Source organism: Myotis lucifugus, unplaced genomic scaffold, assembly GCF_000147115.1.
Source record: "Myotis lucifugus unplaced genomic scaffold, Myoluc2.0 scaffold_305, whole genome shotgun sequence".
Lineage (NCBI taxonomy): Eukaryota > Metazoa > Chordata > Mammalia > Chiroptera > Vespertilionidae > Myotis > Myotis lucifugus.
The window spans coordinates 66,022-91,980 of record NW_005871353.1 but is presented as its reverse complement, the minus strand read 5'-3'; the positions used below and the strand labels follow the sequence as shown (position 1 = coordinate 91,980).

The 25,959-nt window shown below is 40.1% G+C and overlaps 1 protein-coding gene across 4 annotated transcripts in view; it reads right to left on the bottom strand.

The window, feature by feature from the left end:
* The window catches only part of KDM4C (lysine demethylase 4C), a 282,134-nt gene extending 261,237 nt beyond the window's left edge, over positions 1–20,897 (bottom strand). For 2 of the 4 annotated variants that reach the window (XM_023763877.1, XM_023763876.1), the window contains exons 1-2: positions 20,722–20,893; positions 19,546–19,660 (exon numbers count right to left, since the gene is read on the bottom strand). In XM_023763877.1, coding sequence (XP_023619645.1) covers positions 19,546–19,660; positions 20,722–20,816 — 210 coding nt within the window. In that variant the 5' untranslated portion in view covers positions 20,817–20,893. Of the gene's footprint in view, positions 1–19,545; positions 19,661–20,721 lie in introns of all 4 variants that reach the window. The other 2 variants (XM_006100251.3, XM_023763878.1) reach the window with 2 other exon arrangements.
* Positions 20,898–25,959: the final 5,062 nt, after the last annotated feature.

Below are 25,959 nucleotides of genomic sequence, written 5' to 3'. Positions count from 1 at the left end.
GGGATAGAGCATCGGCCTGCAGACTGCAGGGTCCTGGGTTCAATTCCCACTCAAGGGCACATGCCCAGCTTGCGGGCTCAATCCCCAGTAGGGGGAGTGCAGGAGGCAGCTGATCAATGATTCTTATCGCTGATGTTTCTATATCTCTCTCCTCTCCTTTCCTCTCTGAAATCAATAAAAATATATTTAAAATAAATAAAAATAAAAATGTTTTTTTAAAAGTCAATAAAAACATTTTTTTAAAAAGGGGGACATTAAATTAATTTATGTATACCTATAAGGCCCTCTCCAATAACTATGCCAATGGCCTCACAGACAATCACATCTAATATTTCTCTTACACACTGAAAATGTACAGGGTTTTCTGTTTTCATTCTGGTCTATAGATTATTCTCTAATCAATGTAGTAATCTTACCTCCTCAAGCTTTTGGGTTAGAAAAATAGTTGATGGAGCAGTTAATGAAGCTCTGCCTCACTTAACATAATTGAAAGTGCCAACAGAAATAATTTAATCCCCAAATTCTCCTAAGTAGTCATTCTATCTTTAACCCCACAGTGGGAAGTTTGCTATTTGGAAATTGGTCAAAGTAAGTGTTTTAGAGAAGATCCTAAGTTCCAACTTATGAAACTTCATAAAAAGTAGATCAAATTATGTAAAATATTTTATCTCTATTTATAGTGATGCAATCTCTTAACCCTAGCCCAATCAAACTTCAGTCCAGTCATTCTAATAATAAAATCCTATTTAAAAGTCATTACTGAGGCAATGAATATGAATATGAATAATGAATATGAGAGCTATATTATAGGAATCATTTTTAAACTGAATGAACTTGCAAATTTAGGAACAAAGCATTCCTCTGAAACTCCTACATTTACAGAGATCTTAACTTTATTACTGACGGATTTTTTTTTTTAAATAACTAAGGCTGACTCGTTTGACATCCTCAGACCTGCAGGTCTAAGGGGATAAGGGCAGAGAAGTAAGAATGCTGGCAGACGACCCAGATTATAACCCCAGCTCTGCCACTGGCCAGGGCAAAAAACACTGAGATTTTCTAAGCTTCCAGTCTTTCTTCACGAAAACATGAGGACTAGCACCTTCCCAGAGATTCATGGAACACTGAGCATGCTAAAGGTCACAAAATGTTTAGAAAATTTCTTAGAATAGATAGAATAAATATCTCCACTATTCTCTAGTACATCTTACTGGAAAGCCTCCCCCAAAAATCACAGTCAAACATGTGTAAAGAGATAATAAAGTCCGATAACATTTATTACTGACATTATCCCCATTAATAGGCAAATAACATGTTTTTTGCAAGGCCAAGTAATGGGCAAGGCCAAGGTTGGCATGAGGCTAAAACTGTAACTTCTTTACAAGAAATTATATGAAATTATTGGAATTTCATATAATTTCAATTAAAGAAGTGGTTGAAATACTAAGAATAGCAGGTGTAAAGAGGCGGTAGACAAATTTTACCATTTCAAAATTTCTTCTCCAGTTTCCGTTCTCTACTATTGACTGAACTGGCTAACTGCCTCCAAGGACAGGCTCTACGCAAGCACCAACGAGCACCAGTCTCCCAAACAAACTCAGACAGAGTATGCCTAGTCTATCATTTAGGTGAAGTCTTAACCACACTGTACCTCATTATACTACACACACCTATATACCACACCTATTCAAAACAATCTGGTAACATGGGTAATGTTAAACCTAAATGAACAAGGGAAAACCTAATACTCCTCACCAGTAGTCAGTGGCAAAGATAAATCTAAATCTACCTGACTCCTGAGCCTTCACTTGTAAGCGCTATGCTTCCAGTTCTGATCATTTTAAAATACAACATATCATCCTCCTCTCTCGGCAACAATTGTCAACAAAGATCCAAAGAGCTAAAATTTAGGGCAGGCAAAGACATAAAGCTGCCACATTCTCCCCACCCAGGGGTACAACTGTCCTACACAAACACTGTTCTACACAAACACTGGCAAAGCTTATAGTAGAAGCTGCTTTACTTGGGGGTTGGTGATAAAACTGGTGTAATGTAAAGGTCTCCAGAAAGACCTCAGCTACAAACAAGCACCACAATGACAAGTCAAAATTTGCCAAACTGTTCAATGCTTAAAGCTATAGAATCTCAGCAGAAAGTCTGCACACCAGCCCAAGTTCATAGACAAATGCCTCTTGCAGATTCTGCCCATCAAATTAGCTCTTCTACATGTTCAGCAGGTGCTTGGGGGTATTTGTCACTCTCCTGACCTCCACTGGGCCAATATTTCCTCCTGATTCTCCCCTATCTTCACCCCAATTACCCAGTCAACTTTCTAGGTCTTTCCTACTCTGTTTGTCTATTTACCCTGTGTTTGTCTGGTTTTCTGAAATAATTCATCACTGGATCATGATCTGTGCACATATGTGTAACTGAGAATTTTATCAAGGATCTTTCCTTTGCCTTCCACCTATCGGGAATCAGATGGCAGGTTAAAAGAACTCTTCAGTCTTCAATAGCATAACTAGAATCAGGAGCTATTTAAGGGAGTTACTGGCATCAGAGCATGAACGATGCACCCATAACCATCCACAGAGACTGTACCGAAATTGAGGCCACAGCCCTTACCCTCTGGGCCACTTCCATGCCAATGAGCACCCTCTTCTCAGCACTGTGAGCATCCAGCACCCACTCTATAATGACTGCGTTCAGTCACTGGAAAAGTGAAGGATGACACAGCAGCAATAAGACACATTAGAAACTTCACTAATAATGCATCATTCCACCTAATACAGAGAAATGATGCAATATCATCGAAAACCAATTTTTCCCAAACTATTTCTAATGGAACGTTAGCCCTACCAGAGGCTGTGGTCAGAAACACTTGGCTTCCTTTTCTCCTCCTCTTAGTCACAGTGCTGACAGGTATTCCGAGGCTCTGAGAGGCCCTACTATAGAAACCTATTTAATTTTGCTTAACTCCGTGTTTCCCAAATATTATTTGACCGCAAAACCTTGTTTACATACTCCATTACCTTCTGTAAAATAGTACCATGTGGGACAACACACCAGGAGAGGCATTCTACTACACTGTTCCCTCTGTGCCTCAGCCGAAACATATCTCAGTAAACAGAAAAGAACTCCAACCACAAGGAGAGGGCATTTAAGAACCCATATTCCAGCTGGAATATGGTCACATCTGTTGTTTTTATGACACACATATGTAATTTGATTGTGTCACCTACAAATACACAGAGATGGTATAAATTAAAAACATCCCAAAAGGTATTGATAAATGAAGATGGACTAAAAGATTAAAAGTAGGAAGAAAAGAGGGAAGACTTAAACAAACTTTTAACCCTACCAAATGTGCTAGCAAGCTGAGAATGGGCTTTGTTTATTTTTAAGGACATAAAAATGAGGGCACACCCATCAAAGACTATAAAAAGGTTCTTCTGAGATAAAAGACAAATTAATAAACTCATAAAAATCATGGTTAACACACACTCTCTTCTGTCCTCACCTAGCAAAAAGCAAAATGAAATGAATTTTTTTTCTCAGAGAATGACACAATATCAGAAAAGCAGCATGCTGTACAGGAGTTGAAAGCTCTCTAACCAAATACTGGCTCTGCCACTCACTAGTTATAGGAGCTTACTGTTTCTCAATGAACATTCATGGCAGAGCAGTGACCAGGGTTCAAGTCTGCCAATGAGAACATGACAAGAATTGTGGCCACCTTGAGATGTCCACAGAAAAGGTCTAATCCCTCAGTGGAACTACTTTAAAATAAATATGCCCATGGCAGCAGAAGTGGAGACCAAGGCTTCCTAACAGCACATAATTCCATACTTGTCTACCTTAAGGGACAGGTGTAAAGACAAGATTGCAAAGTACATATGAAAATATTTTGAAAGAATTTCTTTCTAACTACATTTTTCTTTTTAAAAGGTGGGAGGACCAGAGCTTATTTGCGTTGTATTCCCTGGGGCTCAGGGCCTACCCTACCTCAAAGAGGGTTGTCAGGAGCATGTTCCAAAGGCACATCAGCAAGTGAAGAGCTGAGTGATAAAGCAGAAGCTACAATGAGGTGCCCAAAGAGCCAGCAAGTAACATCGCGAGTGACGCAACCAGATGCAAATCAAAAGGAGTGTAGGGAAGACCATTTGGAGACCATCTACTATCCTGTCCAGAAGAGCCCTTACTTAGCTCCTGTCTATTGCTGTCACTGGGAACGCTGCTAGATGTTCTGAACTTTTAAGTGAAGCTCAAAATCCAAATTAACAAATTTTTAAAACTGTGGATCAAACAAAAAACATCTGTGGCCACATTTGCAGAAAGATAGCAGGTATTAAGAAGTTCACACTTATTGCAATAATTTTAAAGGGATGAGGAGGAAGGAACAAGGCAATGCATGCAAAAATATATTTTAAAAATTAAAAAAAAAGTAAAGTAACATTTTCTTTATATCTGCCATCCACCCAGAAAACTAGAACTAAGCCTTAAAACTCTGTAGGTACTCGGTAATTATTTCATTAGGACAGGGATCTCAAAAGCACTGGGATAACCCCCAAGCTGGGAAAACAAGAGCAAAACACCCTCATTTTACAGATGGAAGATGCTCAGTAACTTACCAGCCCTTCTTGTTTGAAACTGATAACAGAGCAGCCAGTCTCCTCGGTAGTAAATGTGTTGTCAGTCTAGCAAACCACAATTTTTGTAATCAATCCCTTCATAAATACTGACATGGGTCCCATTTTTATAACAGAGTATATGATCTGGTGTTTCTCATTAGCACATTACTGTGCAGTATTTTGTAGGCATTTTCGCTTAAACTAATTAAATAAAAATACTAATTTTTAACTTTTGGTGAGAGTTTTTTAAGATTCTGCTTTTCTTCATTTGACTCTTACCATCGCTTTCTAAAACCCTTATCACAGCCCGCTCAACACCTAGAGTCCAAACAAAAGAGCATCCACCCAATCGCCACTAATTTGATGGTAAGTTAAGATTAGGTTACAGTACATGACTGCCCCTAATTCATATTGCTGTAACAAGCCCTCAAAGTTTCAAAGATAATGCACATGGAGAAAGAAAAATACAACTTGATTGGTTCTTTCAAGACTTCAAAATTCAATCCATTTCAGATAGTAATATGTGAAAATTGTACCTTTCACTAACTAAAATGAAAGCTCTGGTTGACATTTTAAACTGGACTGATATTTCCTTAGGATCTTTACACAATAAAAATAAAATTAGACCCCTGTGAAATTCATTTTGCTTTAAAGTCAATTACAATGTGTGACATGATAGCTCTTTTTGCTTTTTCCTATCCAAAAAAATATCTCATATTATTTAAACTTCTTACTTTTAAAACAAATCACTTTTCTTTTTTGCACTCTGTAAGGCAGCATTTCCATTCCCAGGTAAATGCTTTAGAGAAACGTTTATACATGTACAGGAACCATGTAAAGGAGTATGTTCATAGTAGCAATATTTACTTTTATATGTCATCCTGATTTGCCACGGTTGTTGGTTCTATCTCTAGTCAGGGCACATACAATAAACCACCAATGAAAGCAAAAATAATTAGAACAACAAATCAATGTTTCTTTCTCTCTCTTTACACTTCCCCTCTCTCTCTCTCTCTCTCTCTTCTCGCTCTTCCTTCCTCTCTCTCAAAAATCAATCAATAAAAAATTTTTTAAAGATAAAAATGTCTCCTGGCAGGAAAATAAGAAATAAAATGTAACATCGCAAAATGAAATATTATACAGCAATTAAAATAATTGCACAATAGCTCACAAAATAATATGGATAAACATGAGAAATCTATTTTTCAGTGAAAAAAATCAGTCTATAGGGTAGATAAATGGTGATGGAAGGAGACTTTTCTTGGGGTGGTGAACACAATACAAGATACAGATGATATTATAGAATTGTACACATAAAACCTATATAATTTCATTAACCAATGTCACCCAAATAAATTCAATTTAAAAATTTTAGAAAAGAAAAAAATCAAAGTCTCAGAAGACTACATAAAGGGATACTATTTTTAATAAGGTTAAAAATAAGCCAAATCAAATATATAGTTTAAAAATATGTGTATGTGAAAAAACTATTTTTCAAAGGGCAAGAAATCAAACACAATAGATACATACCTAATTTTAGTGTGCTTTGCTTTATTGCACTTCACAGAGAATGATTTGTTTACAAAGTAAAGGTTTCTGGCAACCCTGTGCAGAGCAAATTAAAACCCTTCTGGAAAGCATTCACCATTATATACGCCATCCAGAATATTTTGTAATTCATGCGAAGAGGTCAAAACAAACAATATTAGCAAGAGTTTGGAAGAAGTTGATTCCAACTCTTGTGGATGACTTAGGGGTGGGGGAGTTTTAAGACCTCAGTGGAGGAAGTACTACAGATGTGACAGAAATAGCAAAAGAACTAGATTTAGAACTAGAGCCTGAAGATCTGACTGAATTGCTGCAATCTCATGATAAAACTTTAATGAATGAGGAGTTGCTTCTTATGAATTAGCAAAGAAAGTGATTTCTTAAGATGGAGTCTACTCCTGGTGATGATTATTGAAATGACAAAAAATGATGTAACATATTACATAACCTTAGTTAATAAAGCAGTGCAGAATTTAAGAGAACTGACTCCAATTTTGAAAGAAGTTCTGAGTAAATGCTATCAAACAGCTCACATGCATCACAGATAAATCATGAGTCAATCGATGCAGCTAACTTCATTGTTGTCTTATTTTAAGAAAGTGCCAGTCACCCCCAACCTTCAGCAACCACCACCTTGATCAGTCAATAGCCATCAACATCGAAGCAAGACTCTCCACCAGAAAAAAGATTACAACAAGGTTACAGAAGGATCAGATGACCATTAGAAATTTCTAGCAATAAAGTATTATTAATTAAGGTATGTACATTGTTTTTTAGACATAATGATATTCACACTTAATACAGACTACAGTATAGAGTACACATACCTTTTATATCCACTGAAAAACCAAAAAGTTAATGTGACTCACTTTATTATACTATTCATTTAATTGCAGTGGTCAGGAACAAAACTCACAATACCTCTGGGGTATACCTGCATCCAGGCCACCCCAGGGTGATGGGGTGGAGAACAGGGAAGGACTATAGAAAAGGGGACCCATGGGAAGCACTGTTAACATTCTAGCTATTGGACCTCATTGAGGATTTGAGGTATTCAGTGAATCGTTTTGCTTTAAGACTTAAATATGTTGCATGTAGATAATCAGATACCACATTCCAAAAAATGATAAAGAAAAAAATCATTAAAAAAAGAATATCTCCTGTGTCACACCCCATGGTACCACTCCTGTCCTGGCACCTTATCTTACTGAGAAGAAGATGGTGGTATATTTCTTGAAAACACCAGGGGCATTTTCTAAGCAGTAACCCCTAAACAAACATCTTCATGGATTTGACAGACTGTATAAAATATAAAATGCTGGGCTGCAGGTTGAACTTATACATAAATGACAACTGCAGAACAGAATTCCTCACAATTCTGAGTCAGAATCAACACTGCAGCCTCCGGATTTTTGTCTTGTTTGGATTTAATATTGCCATTGGCAGTAATAACATTTATTCAGTTCATACTATGGAACAGACCTTGACCTAAGGGTTTTATGTCCTCTCATTTTAGTCTATGAGGTTGACACTGTTATCATCTATTATCTGTGCCATTTTAAAGATTGGAAAACTGCAGCAAAGAGAAATCAGATAACTTGCTCCATATCTCACAGCTCATAATTGTGGAGCTGGGACTCAAGGGCAAGAATGGAAAGCTCCTGACTCAAACTGACTCTACTATGCCTAGAGTCACATGGCCAAACAATGAACCAAAAAGTCAACTCTGCACTACATGCTTTTTACATAATCATGGAGGGACAACTTCCTTCCAATCACTAATAACTGGAATGGAAAGTTAGTATACGCTCCTCCATTTATAATGGGGTTACAACCCCATCGTCAGCTGAAAATACCATAAACTGAAAATATCGTTGTTGAAAATACATTAAATGCACCTATCAAACATCATAGCTTATCCCAGCCTATCTTCAATGTGCTCTGAAAACTTACATTAGCCTGCAGTTGTGCAAAGCCTTCTAACACACTGAATACACTGTAGAGTATCAGTTGTTTGATCTCATGATCACCTGGCTGACTGGAAGCTGCAGCTCGCTGCCACTGCCCAGAATCACAGCAGGACATCATACACATATCACTAGTACAGGAAAAGATCAAAATTCAAAATCTGAAATACTAGCCCTGACCGGTTTGGCTCAGTGGATAGAGCGTCAGCCTGCGGACTCAAGGGTCCCAGGTTCGATTCCGGTCAAGGGCATGTACCTTGGTTGCAGGCACATCCCCAGTACGGGGTGTGCAGGAGGCAGCTAATTGATGTTTCTGTCTCATCGATGTTTCTAACTTTCTATCCCTCTCCCTTCCTCTCTGTAAAAAATCAATAAAATATATTTAAAAAAAAAATCTGAAATACTATTTCTACTGAATATATATCACTTTTACACCATCATAAAGTCAAAAATTCATCAATCGAAACATTTTTAAGTCAGGGACCATCTCTAATTTAGTGATTTTGCTTTTCACTTTCTGTTTTTGTTAAAGTACTACCTGCCAAGAAGATAACTTGGAAATACTGGCTGAGGTCAATAGCAGGACTCATGGATCCTCTCACTAACATGCATTTTATTTAAAAATTTTCACAGACATAATAAACACAATTGTTAACTTTTACAAATCTACCAACATGTAGCCCTTGGAGAATATCCTAAAGGAAACCTGAACCATGGGAAGCCCTGTTCTTCTTTAAAGAGGATCAATTATCTCAACATTCAATAAAACAGTAAAACCCCATACTCGGACCCTGACAAGTTATTTTTACATATAGAAAATTAAAATCACAATGATCTTTACTAGTGTATTCATATTTTCTAGACTAATAAGTCCCTTGTCTCATTAAACTTGTTACACTAAATTATATATACTACAGCATAACACAATATTTCAAAATCACTGTCTTGGCCCTGTCTGGGTAGCTCAGTTGGTTAGAGCTTCATCCCCATACACCAAGCTTGCGGGTTCAATCCCTGGTCAGTGCACATACAAGAAACAACCAATAGCCGAGACTGGTTTGGCTCAATAAATTGATGTTTCTTTCTCCCTCTCCCTCAAATCAATACATAAAGTTAAAAAATCATGATCAAAATCACTCTTATAACCTTTTATGACAGATTGCCTAAGTACTTAGTACCTATTTTCACCTTCTTTATTATTCTAACTCTCTATCTCTCTCCCTTCCTCTCTGTAAAAAATCAATAAAATATATTTTAAAAAAAAGAAACAACCAATAAATGCATAATTAAGTGGAACAATAAATTGATGTTTCTTTCTCCCTCTCCCTCAAATCAATACATAAAGTTAAAAAAATCATGATCAAAATCACTCTTATAACCTTTTATGACAGATTGCCTAAGTACTTAGTACCTATTTTCACCTTCTTTATTAATAGAACCCCATTTAATTCAAAGAACAATGAAGCTGGGTAAAACCTGCATTTCCACTTCCCCTGCAGCTAAAGCTAGTCATGGTACATGGTTCTGGCCAACAAAATGTAACTGGTCACCACTGGGCAGGGCTTCCAGGAGAAAGTTTTGAAAGGGCTGCCTCAGCAAGCACAGGTCTTGGTGCCCTTTGCCCTTCCCTCTGCTTCCCTCCACCAGATATCACATGTGATTAGTAGAGCTCGAGCAGCCACCAGAGCACGAGGGTAAGGACCTCCTCATGAAAATGGCAGAAGAAATTGCTAGCAGCATGAGTCTATAATGACATCATGGAACCAACACACTGGCCCTGAACTGCCTGCCTCAAATTTTTACATGAAAAGTAAAGAGCTAATCTGTTTCAGCCATTGATTCTGAGGTCCCTATTATTGACTGCAAAATAATGCCTGACTGATACATTTCTTCCTTAGTAACTAAACCCATAGGTCTGCACCTCCCCCATTCTCTAGTGCAGTGGTTCTCAACCTTCCTAATGCCACGACCCTTTAATACAGTTCTTCATGTTGTGGTGACTCCCAACCATAAAATTATTTTCGTTGCTACTTCATACCTGTAATGTTGCTACTGTTATGGATCATAATGTAAATATCTGATATGCAGGATGTATTTTCGTTGTTACAAATTGAACATAATTAAAGCATAGTGATTAATCACAAAAACAATATATAATTATATATGTGTTTTCCGATGGTCTTAGGCGACCCCTGTGAAAGGGTCGTTCGACCCCCAAAGGGTCGTGACCCACAAGTTGAGAACAGCTGCTCTAATGGATTATAGTAATAGAGTAATATATCAATATCTGTTTCACCACTGTGATCCTACTAGAGCAGTGGTTCTCAACCTTGGCTGCACATTAGAATCACCTGGGAATCTTTTTAAAATCCTAATCTCTGGGCCTCATCCTCCAGAAATTCTGTTTCTTTGTTATGGGGTGGGGCCACAACATTAGTAACAAAGAAACAGAATTTCCGGAGGATGAGGCCCAGAAATCAGGATTTTAAAAAGATTCTCAGGTGATTCTAATGTGCAGCCAAGGTTGGGAGCCACTTCAACTTTGAATGACACCAAAGTATGGACTAGACTTGAGCCTTTTTATAACAACTAATTCCAGGAAAATCCCAATTTAGATAAAAGAATATACCGGTTTCTCCCAATTCCTCTACAGAATTCTATCTACGTTATCTTTTGTTTCTCCCAGTTGTTTGTTTTTCCACCTTGCTTCCTTTCTCTCTCACTTCTATTTCTCACTTAAGGCACTTTTAGATTTAACATACTCATAACACTTGGCAGAGGCCTGGTAGTGTTAAGTTTTTCTTTCATTCTTCATTGAATGAATGAATGAACGAACAAAGGAATTTCTAATGGTTTTGTTTTCATTCTTTTTTTTTAAATATATTTTATTGATTTTTTACAGATAGGAAGGGAGAGGGATAGAGTTAGAAACATCGATGAGAGAAAAGCATCGATCAGCTGCCTCCTGCACACTCCGCTGTGCCCACAACCAAGGTACATGCCCTTGGCCGGAATCGAACCTGGGACCCTTGAGTCCGCAGGCTGATGCTCTATCCACTGAGCCAAATTGGTTAGGGCAGTTTTCATTCTTCACAGTGTAAAATTTTGGCTCAACATTATTCATTCAGTGAAAAAGAGAAAACAATAATTTTCCTAAATATTAAACTAGATTTTCTCTTTGTAGAACATCTGGAACATAAGTTCTTGTTTTTTGTTCTTTTTTTTTTAATAATCAAACTTCCTTATAAACCTGCAAATGAAGTCATTTTATTTTATCATTTTAGTGGTATCTTTCTCTGAAGCCATTTTTTAATTAGAACATAATTAGAATCAGACTTCTGGGATTCATAACTCTAACTCTGTTCTAATGACCCCAAAAGCCCACTGACAAGTGGGGACTTATTTTGAGGAACCCATGCTAAGAAGCTGTGTGTGGAAGCAAGTCCCCAACCTCTCCATCTCAGCCAGACCTGCCACTCTCTTCCCACAGCCAAATGGAGAATTTATGAGAGAAACTGTGTACAATACTTGTATATGATACGTCAACATAATACAATACAATACCTCTGTACAATGCAAGATGGGCATTTCAAGGTCTTGGCAATATATCTATACACAGTTGTCTTGGTGTATTCACCCCCCCCCCATTGAATTGTGAACATTTTTTTAACTTTTACTTTATTGTATATATCACTTCATGTCCCTAATAATTTGCATTACTATTTTCCTTTGTGATATATATATGCTGTTTTACATTCTTTGCTGTAATTTAAAACAAATGGAAAATAATCTTGGTGTGAAAACATTGATCCATATATCTGATCATTTCTAAAACAGATTCTAGAAGCAGAAAGTGTGGATCAACAGTTGCTTTTTTATAATAGTTATATGAATCTTTCTAGTCTGTTTATAAATTCCCTCTTTAAAAAAATATCAGCTTCTATGTTTTTTAAAAAATCAGAATAAAGATAAAATCTAAATTATCTTCATCTTCCTTTTTTTTTTTTCTTTTTAAGGGGAAGGATGGGGCCAAAGTAGTAACTGGGCTTCAAATATACATGCCTTATTAAAGGCCTTTTATAACCTGCAGGCAAGTCCAAGGCTGCAATGGGAACTAAGACACAGCACCCAGTAAAGACCTCGGCAGATAATAATGCAGAAGAAGAGGTCCAGCATACATGATATGGTTCAAAATTTCCATAATCCTTCCTGGAGACAGGCTAAAATTGTAGAAAGAGAAGGGGAAGTGGGGTCACCCATCTCTGCCACTAAGTAGGTTGTCATCTTTGACAGATCCTCATATTTCAGTCTGAGGTTCCTCATCTATAAATATGGTGGCTACCTCAGATGATCTCCAAGACTCCTTCCAAATCATCGAAGATTTTATGATCACCAAAAAATTCAGCTCTAAAACTCTTTTTTTCACCCCTGGATTTCATGTTCTTTCCCCTTCAATAATTCCCACTGTCTGGAGGGTGAGGGGGTAGGGGTTGGGGGGATGGGAAAAGATTAACCAAAGAACTTATATGCATATATGCATAACCCATGGACAAACAATAGTGCAGGGAAGGCCTGGGGAGGGGGGGAGTGAGGTGGAGGGAGTCAACAGGGGGAAAAAGGGGGACATCTGTAATACTTTCAATAGTGAAGATTTAAAAAGGAGACAAAAAACCCCACTGCTGTTTCCCTAACACTTTTCCACAGAACTCCGACCTTCCAAGCATACTGACCATCCAATACCCTAGAACAGTGGTCGGCAAACTCATTAGTCAACAGAGCCAAATATCAACAGTACAACGATTGAAATTTCTTTTGAGAGCCATATTTTTTAAACTTAAACTATATAGGTAGGTACATTGTTATTAACTTAATTAGGATACTCCTAAGCTGGCCTTTGCTAAAAACGTCCTCAATCTGATTGAGGTACGTTCGCTGAGGTCGACCCCTTCCAACTCTCCCATCCACACTCGTCTTGTATACTTGTTTCAGATAGACGAGTGTGGATGGGAGAGTTGGAAGGGGTCGACTTCCTCAGCGAATGTACCTCAAAACAATGTACCTCCTCCGCACTGCGTATCCCCCGGTCCGCCTGCACCGCGTCTCTGGTCGCCTGACCGACGGACACCCCCCACTTCTTCAAACACCACTTCTTCAAAATAGAGTCAGCCAGGCTGAAAACCGACTTCTGCGCATGGGCCACAAAGTTTCAATCGCACTGCACGTGCGCGCCCGCACGTGGTATTTTGTGAAGAGCCACACTCAAGGGGCCAAAGGGCCCCATGTGGCTCGAGAGCCGCAGTTTGCCGACCACTGCCCTAGAACACTTGAGCATCCTCATTCTTCACTGTGGCTAACATGTCCTGAATTCTCAGGGATTCTGCCAGGCCCCAGAAGCTTAACCTCTTTACACTCCTATGGTGCATAGTATTCCTACCACCCATGGGGTACATAATCTACCTTGTAAGTGTTATTTATTCTTTAGGGAAACCATGACTCTCCAGCTACCTAGTAAGCACCTTGCACTGGCAAACACCTGATATCCCTAACTCTTCTCACATCCCCATAAACAACCCAGCATGGGACTCCACATATATTTGTCAGTTTACCAATTTAGCACTTAATTGAATATCTAAGTATACTTTGGTGAGCTTTAACAGTTGAGTGGTAAAGAGGAGAGTTAACAGAAATTATCAATTCTATCAAAATCTACCCAACCCAATTTCTTTTATATCATTTCTCACAGAATTATTTCCCCATGAACATTCCACGGTCAGTAGCTCCTTTCACTGAGAGCAGCCCAATCTGTTCTGGGGCAGCTGTTATTCTTTGGAAAGTTTTCCAGAGACAATATTGATTCTATACACCTAACCCTCTCACAGGCAAGGCACTTGAGGGCAGTAGCCATGTACTCTGAGGTCAACCTGAGGCTGAACTTTACCTCTCTCCCATCAACAATTCCTGGACAATACCCCCTAGGAAACACAGCTTCCAGACTGATGGAACATTCTTTTTTTTTTAAATATATTTTATTGATTTTTTTTACAGAGAGGAAGGGAGAGGGATAGAGAGTTAGAAACATCAATGAGAGAGAAACATCGATCGCAGCCTCCTGCACAACCCCTACTGGGGATGTGCCCGCAACCAAGGTACATGCCCTTGACCAGAATCAACCCTGGGACCTTTCAGTCTGCAGGCTGACGCTCTATCCACTGAGCCAAACCGGTTAGGGCTGATGGGACATTCTTGATGCAATGTGAAGAGAACTGCCATCACCTCCCCTGCTTGGAGGGCACAATTTGGGATCAGGCAGGCTAAGACTTCATTCATTAAAGACCAGCCATACCATGCTGGCAGATAATGCATTTTGATTAACTGGAAGCTTTATTTCACAGAACTAAAATCTGAAAGCCATCTTCTTACAGGCCCGTAACCCTCTCTGCACCAAAACATGTCTAGAATAATGACATTGTACCTTGGATGTGAAAATTACACATACAGGTACTGTCCTGGCTTCAAATTATTTATTTCAGGATTAACGATTATCCTCACATAAAAAATACAAAATGGAAAGAAACTCTACTGGTGACTCAAACAGTTAAAACTGTTTTTACTTCCTTTGGAAACCCACAGCCTCAGATAAATTTGTTGTCCAATAGCACCATCTGGTGGATGAAAGTATTTAAGCTACCCCATTGTGGGGAAAATGAAAAAATGTCATCTGTAAGACTAAATGCTATTAAGGCTAAAATCTTAGTATGAAGATTCCCATGCTTCAGTCAACAGATTTCTTATGAATGGGATCTTGACAAAATTCTAATACAAAAGAAATCTAGGACTCATAAAAACTCATTATCAAAGAATTCAGTTCACCTTCTTGAAGAAATGTTGCTTAATCATAAAGCAAATATTTTTAAACTGAGAGGAACCTCAGACAGCTATTAATTCAATCCCTTCTCTTTAAAGATGAAGATTCTAAGGCAAAGACAGAGCTCCCCCAAAAGTCACAGCTAGGGATAACGGGCATTGATTATATAAGTAAATGGGTCAAATATTCTGTGCTGTTTGCTATAGGCTTCTATTTCAAGACGCTGTAGAGGAAAGGCAGGAAATTAGGCAGTCAGTGTCTGTGGCAAAGTGCCATTCTCAGGGAAGCAATGACCTAGCCGCCCCATTGTGTGGGCCACCCCCACGCTGACCCATGCAAGATGTGGAACAGTCATACTGTCCCTGCCTCCACAGTCCGCCTATATCCCTCTTCACATTAGATTTATCTGCTTTCTCCTGCCCAAGAAAGCCATCCTACCAATAAAAGTAAGACATATAAAATAAATGTTAAATCACCCATTGAAGAACATCTATCATTCTGGGAAAGCATTCACGATATGTTAAAATGGGAGAGGGGAAAGACAAGACCAGACTATGTTCACTATGATACCACATCTGTTTTAAAAAATTAAATTATCAAGCATTAAATCAAGAAAAAATATTGGGGGGAAAATATACTAAATTTTTTTGACATCTGTTGTCTCTGAATGCCAGGATTATGAGTGATTTAAGTTTTCTCTTATATAATACCAATATTTTAATATTTAACATTTATATTAACAAAAAGGTCATTTTTTTACTTTAAAAATTTATAATCACAGACTACAAATGGAAATTGGATATAGGACCCCATACACACACCCAACCAACCATGCAATACATGCATACAAAAAAATTTTTTTCAGAGTATACTATACTTTTGTCTTAAGGTTTGCCAGAGTATTTTTCAAATTGTTTTGAATTTTCTATCAAGTATCTATTAATAAATACCTGGATGACAAAAGAAATAGACTAGCAAACTATATTAAAGGGAAATCTTGGAAATATAATTTAAATTATTTTGTATATTTTCAGAGACAGGGACTTCATATCCTAAGTCCAGTTTCTGCTTATAAAATTTTGCCTGAGTTATATATCAGAATATATGGCATGATGCTCCCCAAAGAATTGCCTGGCTGACAGTTTAAAACCCTGTCTCCTAATGAATTAGGTCTTTGAGGCACATATCAAAGATGCAGTTACTTGAAGGTCAGTAAACAAGAATCGAACACTGTTGCCTTGCCTCAAGATCCTTCCATCATCTATACAGACTGAGCTCAGAGAATGAATCTTTTGCTGAATATCTTAAGGTAGCATTTTTCAAAGTGTTGTCTGGAGCCCACTGGGAGACACCCAGATTCCATCAAAGGGTCTGTGGCATCAAAACTGTTTTCATAATTATACCAAAACAGTATTTCCTTTTTCACTCTCAATTTACAGGAGTGTGAGGTGTTTTCCAGAGGCTACATGACATCACAACAGAGTAAATCCAGAAGTAGATACAAGAATCCAGAGGTCTTCTATTAAACTACACAGTAGAGATTTTTTTTAATGTTAAATAATGCCATTCCTCTCACTAAATTTTTTTTCTTTAGGAAAATATAGTCATTTTGTATAAAAATGTATATGTTATTATATAATGGATTACTTTTAATGAATTAATATGAACACTTTTTTAAACATTCTCAGCTTTAATTTCTAAAACAATAAACAAGGATGAATATAACTTACATAAACAAAAGCTATTTGAGGTCCACAATAAATTATTAAAAGAATAAAGGGGTCCTGAGACCAAAAAGTTTGAGAGCCACAAATCAACAAACGACAAGTGCTGATGAGGATGTGGAGAAAAAGTAACCCTCTTGCACTGCTGGTAGGAATGCAGACTGGCGCAGCCACTGTGGAAAACAGTATGGCGTTTCCTCAAAAAACTAAAAATGGAACTCCCATTTGACCCAGTAATCCCACTTCTAGGAATATATCCTAAGAAAACAGAAACACCAATCAGAAAGAATATATGCACCCTACGTTCATAGCAGCACAATTTACAATAGCTAAGATTTGGAAACAGCCTAAGTAAACATCATCCGATGAGTGGATTAGAAAACTGTGGTACATCTACACAATGGAATACTACGCTGCTGTAAAAAAAGAAGGAATTCTTACCATTTGCAACAGCATGGATGGAACTGGAGAGCATTATGCTAAATGAAATAAGCCAGTCAGAGAAATATAAATATCACATGATCTCACTCATTTGTGGAATATAATGAACATAAACTGATGAACAAAAATAGAACCAGAGTCATAGAAGCATCAAACAGACTGTACAACCTATGAGGGAAGGCGGGAGGGTGAAGGGGTAAGAGAACAACCAAAGGACTTGTACGCATACATATGAGCTTAACCAATGGACAGACGGGAGGAGCAGGCATGTGTTGAGGGTTGGGGGTGGTCGGGGAGAGGTCAACGAGGGAAAAAGGAGACTTGTGTAATACGTTAAACAATAAAGAATTTAAATTAAAAAAAAAAAAAGTTTGAGAGCCATGGTCTCAGAGTACTTGGCATTGAGAAAAACACCAACCAAAAGATCACTCTACTCCTCCCTCTTCCTCCTCTTCAAAGCACTTTCCAAGCCTCTTGCTATGACCAGGCCATCTTGCAGACCATTATCTGAACACACTTTTAAAAAATGTTTTTATTGATTTTTAGATAGAGAGGAAAGGAGAGGGGGGTAGAGAGAGAGAGACACATCAATCAGCTGCTTCCCACATGCACCCTGACGAGCAACTTTTCAGTGCACAGAATGACACTCAACCAACTGAGCCACACCAGCCAGGGCTGATCACACTTTTTAAAGAATGATTCTGATCCTATCTTATTTCCCTACTAAATAATTTCAAACAGTACTTCAAGAGGTACAGAATAATCTAGGTAAAGGGTATTCAGGTGTTCACCGCATTACTCAACTTTTTGCTAGACGAGAAGTTTTTCAATGGAAGAGGGACAAAAGGTTACAAAAAAAGAAAGAATTCTTAAAAACAGAAGTTACAAACTTCAGTTGGAGGAAAAAAGGATTGGATTATTATAGTGGATTATGTGTTCCTGGAAAATAACTAGAAAGACCGTAATAATAGGCACTTTTTAAAAAATTCTTACAATTTGAGGAAAAATTATTAAGGGAAAACTTCTGGAAAAATGAATACATATTAAAATACTGCTTTTTGCCTTAATGTGGTATTATGAATATTTCCTGTTTTCCAAATATTTTATCATGAGTTTTATTTTTTTTAAATTTGACGCAATTTAAAGATTAGCCAGATAGTCACATACTATATTATTGTTGAATAACCAGGTATTTTGTTCCATTAGCTGGCTTCAATTTGAAAATACCAGCTGCAGAAATCCTGTTGATGTGTCTACTTCCTCTTGTCCTGTTAGGAATTATGAATCATACAAAGCACAACAAATGACTACTCAACCACCTAAAGTGGACACAGAAGTAGCAACGGGACATTACCCTTTACAAAGCCTATTATCCTATATAATAAATAGGTAATATGTAAATTGACCCTCATGCCATAACATCATCACAAGATGGCGGTGCGCACAGCAGGGGCAGGGCCGGTGGCAACTCCACGCAGCTTCCACCGGGGTTCCTGCAGCCCCGTGGGGGTGGGGCCCGGCAGCTGCTCCATGCGGCCCGGAGGCAGAGCATCAGGGCAGCACTCCAGGACTCAGGGCCATCCCACGGCACGCCAGCCATGCAGGGCGGGACTCCGGAACTCAGGGCGGTCCCATGGCACGGGGGCGGGGGGGTGGAGAGGGGTTCCCAGGTGTCGCGCAATTTAGCACGACAGGTCACTAGTCCTATATAATAGAGAGGTAATAGAGGTAATCTGCAAATTGACCCTCACACCATCACAAGATGGATGTGCCCACAGCGGAGGCAGGGTTCCTGTAACACAAGATGGCTGCGCCCACAGTGGAGGCGGGGTTCCCGTAACGAGCCATAATGAGTAATCAGCAGGGACCTGAGGCTGCATGGCACCGGACTGGGGTGGGGGACCTGAGGCTGTGCCCCCCGCCTGGTGGGGCTTGACAGGGGGCCAGGGGACCTCAGGCCGTGCCCCCGACCAGCGTGGCTTGACGGGGGACCTGAGACTGCACCCCCCCACCCAGCAGGGCTTGACAGGGACCCTGAGGCTGCGCCCCCCACCCGGCGGGGCTTGATGGGGGACCTGAGGCTGTGCCTTCTGCCAGGCGAGGCTTGACAGGGGTAGGGCAGCCTGGTCTGGGTCTCGCGTGATTTCAAGGTGCATGTGGGTGGGCGGGGACTTGACTCTGGGTCCCGCGGCATGCCCCAGACTCTGAGAGGAGAAAGATTTTCATATACATTTTACTAATTTTCTTTCATCTCTGACACTTCTATTATAGAGAAAGGGCAAATAGCAATATTAAAATATTTACTCTAATTAATTCCTTTTTAATGTGCATGAATTTCATGCACCGGGCCACTAGTAATATAACTATACCTCATCATATATGCTCCCGTTAATGTCTGCACCATAGATAGGTGCCACAAAAGTTAAGTTCTTCCAGTACTTGCGCTCCAAATCTTCATAATCCAAGTATCTTGGAGTACAATATCTGGAAAAAGTCCATGAAAAAAGTACAAATTAGTAAGATAATTTTAAAATTTTCCCCACCCATTTGATTTATATCACTTTCTAAATAAAATTCTATCAAAATGAAAATACTTAGCTATTCATGATGTCAAATCTAAGAAGTAAATATGCATATGTATTATCATATGCATATGATAACACTATGAAAACTTCGCATTTTTGACTAGTAAGGAAAATATTTTCCTGACAGTATCAACAGTAGAAGCAGATAATTAGTCAAAAATTCATTATTTTAGCTTTTGAAATACTTCCTTAAATCTTGAACCAATTATACTATACAGTCATCCCTCAGTATTCATGAGGGATTGGTTCCAGAATCCCCCCATGGATACCAAATCCGTGAATGCTCAAGTCCCTCATATAAAATGGCATTGTATTTGTATAAAAGCTACCCACATCCTCCCATATATTTTAACTAATCTCTAGATTACTTATAATACCTAATACAATGAAAATGCTATGTAAATAGTTATTATACTGCATTGTTTAAAAAATAATGACAAGAAAAAATATCTGTACATATTTCATACAGCCACAACCATCTGGTGCCTAACTACACAATACATGTCAGCAACAACATAACTTTTTTTAAATCAATCTGCAGTTGGCAACTAACACAATAATGGTGGCCATTGAAGTCATTCAAGAATTTTCTTTTATGTAAAATATTTATAATTACATCTTCTAATATGTATAATTTATCATTTAAGACTTAAACATTGTCACACAAAGAAGAAAATTTGCCTTACAAAGATGAATCATGAGTACAATCAAAAACTCATGACAACTAAAAGAAAAATCCATTTACAGATATTATGAATGAAATGGTAAAATGAGGAACAATTTTCTTAGCAACAAACTAAATGCAAGTAGGCAATCACGTGACGCACAGAAGTAGGTAAATTAGGACTGAAAGAGATTATGCAGGAGATTATTTTTCATTACAAGCTCCATCTACTGGTTTCTGACCATGTCCAAGTATGTCTTTGAAAGAAATAAAAGCAGCAAATTGAACCCACTCACTTGCCACTGTTGGCCAGCTGCCTGAACTCCTTCACTGTCATGGCTTTTTTCTGGATATTATATTGAGTGAACAGTCCCGACTGCCCTGTGACCATCTGCTGAATTGGTGCTGGGATGAGCAAATTATCAATGTCATCATAGCACTGCCTTGGCTTCCACTCCTTAGGAGGAATCACCTAAAAATAAAATAAAATAAAATATTACCTTGAATATATCCCAAGTAGCTATTTAGCTTGCATATTTCAACAGAATACAAGTGAAGAGTCTGTCAGCATTTCTGACAAATGTGTAAAAGAATCGTGAAGATTCTTATTAAGGGAAATGCTCACATTCTCCCAAGTATTCGCCTTACTGATAATGATTATTTTACACAGCAAAGTTTATTGAGTACTCACTATACCAAATACTGTACTTGTATTAACTTCATTTCTTAGTTGATACTATTAACCTCTCAATTTTATTTTATTTTTTTAAATATATTTTTATCAATTTAAAGAGGAAAGGAGAGGAAGAGAGAGAAACATTAATGATGAGAGAGAATCACTAATCATCTGCCTCTTCCACACCCCCTACTGGATATTGAGCCCGCAACCAGGACATGTGCCCTGACCTGGAATCGAACCCTGACCTCTTGGTTCATAGGTTGAAGCTCAACCACCGAACCACGCCAGCTGGGCTCAATTTTAAAATTAAGAGACAGAACTAAAATAACTTCTAAAGTTAAGGTACTATGAGAAAAATCCTATCTAATAAAAGACAAAAAGGGTAATTAATTGTACCTCTGCTATGCTTCCCATTGGCTAATCAGGGTGATATGCAAATTAACTGCCAACAAAGATGGCGGCTAATTTGCATACTATAGGCAGGGTAGGGCAGCGCAAGCCGCCATCCAGGCCCCCGTGTGCGACCGGGGGGGTTGGCGGGTGCTGGGGCGAAGGCAAGGGGTGCAGATCGCCTCGCCCGAGCCCTCGCCCACCCACCGGAGACAGGGGGCCACTCCCGTGTTCGATCGGGGGTGGGCAGGGGATCGGCGGCATCGCTTGGAAGGTGGGACGCTACCCTAGAGTGCTGGAGCCACCCGGGCTCTCTCCGCCATGCGGGCTTCATGAATCACAAGTTTCCACGGAGGCGGCAGCTGCAGGACACAGAGCGGGAGACAGGGGAGCAGGCCGAGCGTGGCTCGGGCTCGGGCTTGACGGAGGGTACCGGCGCAGAGGAGATCTCCCCAGCGGGCAGCAGCTCCCCCTGCCGTGGCAACAAAGCAAGCATTCCGCCAGGCCGCTCACACTGCCCGCTCTCAGCGGTCACCCTCCCCATGACCACTAGGGGGCACCTCCTGCTTTGAGCTTCTGCCCCCTGGTGGTCAGTGCACAAAGTGACCGGTCGTTCTGCCATTCGGTCTATTTGCATATTAGCCTTTTATTATAGAGGATGTTTTTATTGAGGAAGAGAACCAAGATGGCAGCATAGGTAAACACCTGTACTTGCTGCCTCCCACAACCACATCAAAATTACAATTAAATACAGAACAACTATCATCCAGAACCACTGGAAAGCTGGCTGATGGAAGTCCTACAACTAGATAAGTAAAGAAGAAAGCACACTGAGACTGGTAGGAGGCGCAGAGACGCAGAACGGGCTAGTCGGGCAACCGGGTGTGTTGCTTTTTTAATCGGGAGGGAGATCGCCTCTGCGGAGGCTGCCTGGAGGAGCAAGATCCCAGCCCCACACCAGACCCCCAGCCCAGGGCTCCAGAGCTGGGGAAAGAAGTCCCTATGGGCAGTAAGAACAATGAACTGTAAAAACCAGTGTGGATTGGGGCTGAGTGACACACAGGCTGCTGGAGACCCAGCTGCTCCTCTTAAAATGCTCGCACCACGAACTGAATTTACAACCTTCCAATTCCTCTGAGCTCCAGTGCCAGGCAAGGCTCTGGGGGATCCAGACACATACGGGGAGAAACTGGACTGTCTGGCATCAGGGCAGGAACTTGGGAGGGTGGGCAGCTTTCTTCCAGATGGAGGTGTTCACAGCGGTCATTGTTTCCATGCTGGGACCTCCCAGGTGCAGGGCTGACTGGCAGCCATTTCTGTTTGCTCCGCCCTGGTGATTCCCTAAGACCCCACCCCATCCAACTTACAACACCACCCAAGCTTTTGCATATTAATGGTCTGTCCTTTCTCAGGCTAAAAAGCTGTCAAACAAGCTGCAGCTGGGTCAGGGATCCCCAAACCTATCAATAAAAGGCCCAAGGCCCTGCATCAGCACCAGCCGCCTTGCTTCACAGCTGGGCCTCATCTGGGCACTTCCAAACCCCAAAGAAAGAGGAGGAATCTGCAGATCTCTCTGTAGCTCCTGCTGGGTGGCCCCAGGCAGTGGCTGACTTTGCACCTCCCTGGAGACCCAAGAGCCAGTGTACCCAGTGGTCAATGTGAGACCATACCAGATTACAACTCTTCACATCCATAAGCAACACACTCAAGGGGCAGACTCAGTGAGCACCAAAGCCCCACTGAAGCAAGTCCTGCTCCATAAGGGTGTCTCCTACACAGCAGCTCTCCCACTGTAGTCGCAGCTGGTCCTCACAGCCAATTGGCCTGGAGGTCAATTCCTCCCAGTGACACCAACAGCAATCAAGGCTCAACTTCAACAAAACTGTGCAGACAGCCCACAAAAGGGTGCACCAAGAGTGTCCACCTCAGGTGATTGGGGAGGCTAAGCCACTGGCCCCTATAGGACACCTACTACACAAGGCCACAAGACTTAGCAGCTACCCAATACATAGAAACAAACACAGGAAAGTAGCCAAAATGCAGAGACAAAGAAACATGTCACAAATGAAAGAAATGGAAGAAAGCAAACTACTAGATATAGAATTATTCAAAACCACAGTTATAAGGTTACTCAAGAATCTTCTACAAACCTCCAAGGAACTTAGTGAGACTTTCAAGGATCTTAGTGAGAATGCCAAAAAAAATGGAAAAGGACCAGTCAGAAATTAAGCATACACTAACTGAAATAAAGAATAATATACAGGGATTCAATAGTAGACTAGAGGATCCTGAAAATCAGATCAATTATTTGAAATACGAGGAAGCAAAAAACACCCAACCAGAAGAGCAAAAAGAAAAAGAATCCAAAAATATGAAGATAGTGTAAGAAGCCTCTGGGACAACTTCAAGTGTACCAACATCCAAATTATGGGAGTGCCAGAAAAAGAGAGAGAGCAAGATATTGAAAACCTATTTGAAGAAATAATGACAGAAAACTTCTCCTACCTGGTGAAAGAAATAGACTTACAAGTCCAGGAAGCATAGAGAACCCCAAATAAGAGGAATCCAAAGAGGACCACACCAAGACATCATAATTAAAATACCAAGGGCAAAAGACAAAGAAAGAATCTTAAAAGCAGCAAGAGAAAAACAGTTAGCCCTCACTGGTTTGGCTCAGTGGATAGAGTGTCAGCCTGCAGACTCAAGGGTCCCAAGTTTGATTCCCGTCAAGGGCACATGCCTGGGTTGCGGGCTTGATCCCCTGTAGAGGGCATGCAGGAGGCAACCAATCAATGATTCTCTCTCATCATTGATGTTTCTCTCTCGTGTCTCTCTCTCTCTCTCTCTCCTCTCTCTTCCTCTCTGAAATCAATAAAAATATATTTTAAAAAGGAAGAAACAGTTAGTTACCTACAAGGAAGTGTCCATCTGACTGTCAGCTGATTTGTCAACAGAAACTATGCAGGCCAGAAGGGAGTGGCAAGAAATATTCAAAGTGATGAATAGCAAGAACCTACAACCAAAATTTCTCTACCCAGCCAAACTATCATTTAGAATTGAAGGTCAGATAAAGAGCTTCACAGACAAGAAAAAGCTAAAGGAGTTCACCACCAAACCAGTATTATATGAAATGCTGAAGGGTATTCTTTAAGAGGAAGAAGAAGAAAAAGGTAAAGATAAAAAATATGAATGACAAATTGGTTGGTTGCTCCCGGCATGCCCCCTACTGGGGATCGAGCCACAACCCGGGTATGTGGCCTGTCCAGGAATTGAACCAGCATCCTCTTGGTACATGGGTTGACACCCAACCACTGACCCACACTGGCTGCGCTGCACTACTTATCTTCAAATAAGTTGCTATTACTACCATCTGCCTACTGAGGAAAGAGCAGGAAGAAGAGTAGTGTTCTTACAATCTTTCTTCACCTTGAGGGCATCACTATCTATATTTCCTAGGCCAGTGATGGCGAACCTATGACACCCGTGTCAGAGGTGACATGTGAACTCATTTTTTTGGTTGATTTTTCTTTGTTAAATGGCATTTAAATATATAAAATAAATATCAAAAATATAAATCTTTGTTTTACTATGGTTGCAAATATAAAAAAAATTTCTATATGTGACACGGCACCAGAGTTAAGTTAGGGTTTTTCAAAATGCTGACACGCCGAGCTCAAAAGGTTCGCCATCACTGTCCTAGGCTATTCCTAAAACTATATAAGATGCATAACCTATGGCTCAGGAGAGTCTATGTATGAAAGAAGTTCACCCATTGTTTTTTAATATATTTTTATTGATTTCAGAGAGAGGGGGGAGAAAGATAGAAACAGCAATGATGGCCCTAGCTTGTTTGGCTCAATGGATAGAGCATCGGCTGCGGATTGAAGGGTCCCAGGTTCAGTTCCAGTCAAGGGCACATGCCTGGGTTATGGGCTCGATCCCCAATAGGGGGATTGCAGGAAGCAGCCGATCAATGATTCTCAATAAAATCCCTTCCTCTCTCTGAAATCAATAAAAATATATTTTAAAAAATGAAAAAGAAAGAAACAGCAACGATGAGAATCATTGATTGGCTGCCTCCTGTACGTCCCCTATTGGAGATCGAACCCATAACTGGGCATGTGCCCTGACCTAGAATCGAACCGTGACCTCCTGGTTCATAGATCCACACTTAACCACTGAGCAATGCCAGCCGGGCCACCCATCCTAGATAATAAAGAGGTAATATGCAAATTGACCCTCACAAGAAGGCTGCCTACAACCAGGCCTGCAGGGGGGTTAGTGAGGGGCACCAAACGATCGAACAAGCAAGCTGCGTGGGGCAACCAGGCCGGCAGGGGGTTAGTGAGGGATGACCAAATGACTGAACAAGCAGGCTACGTGGGGCGACCAGGCTGGCAGGGGGGCCGTGAGGGGCAGCGACCAGGCTGGCAGTAAGAGACAACCAGGCTGACGGGGGGGGGGG